The sequence below is a fragment of the Clupea harengus genome, chromosome 22 (genome assembly GCF_900700415.2).
Source record: "Clupea harengus chromosome 22, Ch_v2.0.2, whole genome shotgun sequence".
NCBI classification, from domain to species: Eukaryota; Metazoa; Chordata; class Actinopteri; order Clupeiformes; family Clupeidae; genus Clupea; species Clupea harengus.
This window is the reverse complement of record NC_045173.1, coordinates 2,081,220-2,086,219: the sequence shown is the minus strand read 5'-3', so window position 1 is coordinate 2,086,219 and position 5,000 is coordinate 2,081,220. Positions and strand designations below refer to the sequence as shown.

General features: G+C 55.0%; 1 protein-coding gene across 1 annotated transcript in view; it reads right to left on the bottom strand.

Moving 5' to 3' along the window:
* Positions 1-2,083: 2,083 nt before the first annotated feature.
* Positions 2,084-5,000, bottom strand: part of LOC116218471 (FERM and PDZ domain-containing protein 1) — a 35,277-nt gene continuing 32,360 nt past the window's right edge. The window contains exon 19 of the mRNA XM_031560303.2: positions 2,084-4,913. Coding sequence (XP_031416163.1) covers positions 2,350-4,913 — 2,564 coding nt within the window. The 3' untranslated portion in view covers positions 2,084-2,349. The remainder of the gene's footprint in view (positions 4,914-5,000) is intronic.

Genomic DNA, 5,000 nt, shown 5'->3' with positions numbered 1-5,000 from the left:
ACAGGGTGTCAACAGAGACATTACAGAATTGTAAGATCTATAAGGACTTCAGATAACACTGAGCAACACTATGCAACCATTTGCCACTTTTTGAGGTATTCTTTTATCAGGCAAGTAGTTTTGGTATCATCTTCAAATTGGCTTTAATGGAACACATGTATTTCCCACTGGCCATCCAGGATTGTGTTGTTGTGGTGGTAATGTTGTTCTGTGTTCTGTGCCAAAACACCCTGCAAACATGAAGGAAAAGCATTCACAGCATGACATTGCCAACTATAACATGTTAGCATGTTAACAAGACACCAGTTAGCATGTTAACAAGCTTGTATTAGTGCCAACGGGGAGGTTGGTGATGTTTGCAATGCCAGGTTTTGCGTCCCTTTTATTGTAGGTAGTTAGCTTGCAAGTTTTACTGCTGCTTTAATTTAACTTATTATACATGGGGTTCATGGACAAAACACCACACATCTACAGACAACTCATTCAAAAGTTATTTTAATAGTGTGAATATACCATTATCGAGCATTAACTGCACATCATCCATCCATCCATCCCTTCATCCATCCACACACACACAAGGAGACATCGCTGCAGACAATACATGGCTTTCCCACATGCCTGATGCCAGAGTTCTGTGCACAGCTGCTCAGCCTACCTGTATGTAAATCACATAAATATACCGACCATACTCAAGCAGTGGAACTGATCTCACCACAGGGAAGTGATGCAGCTGAAATACAAATCTAGTTCTCTCAAAGCAGCACTGGTTCATATCCACCTGAAAGAGGGTTGGCTTGGAGTGGGGTTTGACAAATCTTTCCAGTAAAACACCTCCAGCAGCTCTGATGGACATGCAGAGAGAGGGAGAGAGAGCGCGCAAGAGAGAGAGAGAGAGCGCGCGCGCAAGAGCGAGAGAGAGAGAGACAGGGGGAATGGCAGGTGACAAGAAGAACAGTGTGCTGTTATCTCTGGGAAGTGTCTTTTTGGGTGAAGGCAGTCAAAGGTGTTGTTGGGTAACTGATTCAAAAGATGAATGTTTGTGTTCTGACAGTGAAGAGGAAAGGAGGGAGTCATACTGGACCCCTATTTCCCAATGATACACCCCAATTGAAATACATAAATGAAATACCATAAATTGTGTTTCCTAGCTTGTTGACCAGGTGAGTCGTCTCTCTGAGGCGCCCAGCCTCTTCATATGAAAGACGTGCACTGACTACACGACACAAGAACCTCACTCAGCATGGTTCTGCCCCCATTTACACTTGGAAGCAGCATTGGAATGATTCAAGGGGCTCATCTGTACAACTAGAATCAAACAATTCACTTTTCAACAGATATGCTTCAGTCTGCACATCCAAGAAATGAGTTACACAAATCCAACCATGCCACCATGGTATACCTATGCCGGTATAAATAACAAAATGACGCAAAGTTTAGATTTTGTAAACAGTTCGTACTTGTGTTCACACCCATACGAAAAATAAAATCATAATCTTTACTCATTAGTTTAAGTATGTGTGTGTGTGTGTGTGTGTTGTTTCTAAATGATGCTTAAAAATGTGTGTTTTGTTTGGCTTGAACAACCCAAAGCATCGGTGCATCGCTCAGCATCTGTTCACAGAACAATAGTTGTTGAGACAGGGGACGTAATCTCTGTGAAGCAAACTCATGAAGAAATGAATACATTCGAATATGAGAACTAACACATAAACATATTCTAGGACAAGCAGGTACTGTATGCTTTCAGATACGTCATTGTCACTGAGTGTGCAATACAGCACTCATGGCCTGCTTAGTAGCCATGCATATTACCTGTCTTTGGTGTGTGTGTGTGTGTGTGTGTGTGTGTGTGTGTGTGTGTGTGTGTGTGTGTGTGTGTGTGTGTGTGTGTGTGCGTGCTCACTGTTTGTAAACCTGTGCTTGGGCACACAGGTGTAAAGCACATTCACTATAGTCTCTAGGCAGGAAATCATTCTGAGGTGGTTGAAGGGTGGGGTCCTTCCCCTTCACCTCCCTCTCCACCTCTACAACCTCAAGAGGAAACTCGTTTGTCTCCTCATGTGGTCAATACTGAGAACCAGCATCGAGAAATCCAAACAGACTTCCACCTTCCTCATCCTCACCTTCCTCAACATCCAAGGTTTCTTATCTCCTACTCCCTCATTCTCGTAGCAGAAAACAGCGTTCTGTTGCTCCAGCCCCATTGACTCAGAGTGCTCCTCCACGGAGTGTCGTCCTGGCAGAGGGGCGGATGACACGACCCTGAGAGGGGGCTTTCTCTGCTCGTGGACTGAGTGGAGATCAATGGCGGCAGGGGGCAGCTCAGGTGGTGAGGTCGGAGGTCGGAGGTCAGAGTGCGGTGAGCGTGCGGAAGAGCTGTGTGAGGCAGAAGACGGAGGTGGTGAGGGCGGTGCACTGGCGTGCCAGCAGCTTGATGCTGAGGTCGTGGCAGCTGCTGCGCTTGCCCGTAGCGGCCGCCGCGCTGCCCACGCACTCGGCGGTGCGCGCGAACTCCCGGTACGTCCGCGCCACGTCGGCCAGCCCCGTCAGCGCCTGGCCGTGGCGCTCGTGGCAGCGCGGGCAGCAGGAGAAGCACAGGCAGACGGACGCCAGCTGCACCAGCGAGCGGAAGCTCAGCGCCAGCGCCTGCAGCGTCTCCTCGGCCGTCTGGCCGGCGCGCACCACCCGCTGGCACCCCGCCAGGAGCCCCCGCGCCTCCTCGTGCAGCCGCCGCTTGTTCTCCGAGAAGTGGGCCGCGCACGAGTCCCTGTGGTGCTCCAGGCTCTCGCACTCCCCCCGAGACTTGATGGCTCCCCCCAGGACCGACAGGAGCGTCTCCTGGTCCCGCTGCAGCGCGGCGAAGCCCGCGGGGGGTGAGGGGTATCGGCGGGCCAGTAAGGTGGCGATGGATTCCTCTTCCGGGTCGGACAGGAAGCAGTTGACGGGTTCGAGGGGGGAGAGGAGAGGACTGAGCTCGGAAGAGGAAGAGGGGGGCAGAATCGGGCAAGGGAAAGAAGGGAGAGGAGAGGAGGAAGAGGAGGAGGAGGAGGGGGAGAATGGGGAGGATGACAGAAGTGGGGGGATACCTGACACCGGACTGACCTCGACACCGTCTGCCTGCGTCTCCTGCGTGCGGCAGGAGAACTCGTAGACGGTCAGCTCATCGTCGAAGCTACCCCCATCTAAGACCCCACTAAAGCAGTTGGTGTAGACCGACGGGCAGTCACACACCTCCAGGGGTGTCTGGGCGCTCTCCAGCAGCACCTCACAGCCCAGCATCACCGCACTGCGGCAGCCCAGTTCAGGTTTCCCATGCTGGCAGGGACTGAGCAGTGCCTGGGGCTGGGTGTTGGTGGGCTGGGACTCACAGTTTCTGAAGAGGCCGCAGCCGGTGACCGCCGTGTGGGTGTGTGTGTGGTTGCCCATGTAGGGGCCTGTGCTGGGCAGGTTCTGTGTGGTCACCACCACTGAGGTGGGGGCAGTGCTGATGGGATGATCAGCCCTTGAGGGAGAGTTGGCTTCTTCTTGCTCGTAGCTCAAGGGGGAGTCAAATCTGGTCTCGGCGTGTTGTTGGACAGCTGGACCGCGGTGGCCGACCTCCACCATCTCCTCGATCACTTCTGTCACCTCCTCAGACACTATGGTCACCACTTTGACCTCGGTGACCTCGGGAGCGCTGGCGTCTCGGCCCAGCTGTGTCCAGCATGGCCTCTCATTGGCCCTCCTGTAGTGGCGCGTCTCTGAGAACCTCCTCCTCTGGGGGGCGCTGGTGTCCAGGCTGGCCGCCTCACCCAGGGCCTCCTGCGAGCGCGACAGGTAGAGCGGCAGGCTCTGGATCTTGCCCCGCAGCGTGGAGGCCGACAGCCGGCCCATCATCCTGCCTGAGGAGCAGGGGTTCAGCAGGAAGCCAGAGGCGGGTTCCGGTGAGGGTTTGGGGGGTTCTTGAAAGTAGCTAACGCAGTCCGGCTCATCCGCCTCCCCCGCCTGTCCCAGGCTCTCACGGCTCACTGACAGCCCTTTCCTGAAGGCCACCATGAGGCTGTGATTGCTACTGCTGGCCTGGGCTGCTTCATCCTCAGCCAACTCCTCTTCCTCCTCTGCGTCAGGGCTGGGGGTGTACGATATGGTTGGGATGACTGGTTGGTGCCAGGCGGTGGGGGTGGGGGAGTCCACGTGGCCCAGGGTGAAGGAGCGGGGCCTGGGTGAGGTACAGCGGCTCTCTGTCTCCCCCTCTCCCTCCTGCCCCTCTGTGGGGACTTCAGCAGTCCGTCTGAAGAAGAGGTGGCTGGCGAACGCTCCCTCAGACAACCTGTCCATCAGCCCGTCTCCGAACCCCAGCTCACTCCTCCTGTAGGGTCTCAGGTCCGCCTCCGTCAGGGTGGCGCTCCGTCGCACCGCCGAGATGGACGAGGCCAGCAGGTCAGTGACGGCCTTCGTCTCCATGGCGTCCGGCTCCACCTCCATCTCCACCTGGGCGGACAGGTGCCGGCGGTGGTGACCTCGGGGTTTTGCCACGGCGTTGCACAGCGGTCTGCTGGAGCTGGTGATGGGCTTGTCCTCCAGTTGGGCGGGTTCCTGTTCGGTGTTGGTCAGCGGTGACACCGTGGGACAGGGTGTCTGGTTCCGACCCGCCGCTTGCTCTTGGCCACTGGCTGTGAGCGGACCCTCGTAGTGGTTCCTGGGTCTGTGGTTCTGTTCAGGGTAGGACACCAGCGATGTGTAGTCTGTCTCCAAATACGAACGCCGCTGCTTTGCAGACGTTCTCTTGGCCCTGGAGAGGGCGCTGTCTCCTTCCTCCTGCTCAGCGTCCTCCCTCCACTCCTCTTCTTCCTCCTTGCCTAACTCGCTCACAGAGAGGCCAATGTCACTCAGGCTCAGTGTCCGCTTCATGGCGCTGGATTCGGTCGAGTTCTCTGTTAAATACAAACAATTCGGATTAGAATGCCACCCTGTCCTTGTCCTTGTGATGGGAGGTGTAGTGCAATAGTACATTTGTTTTA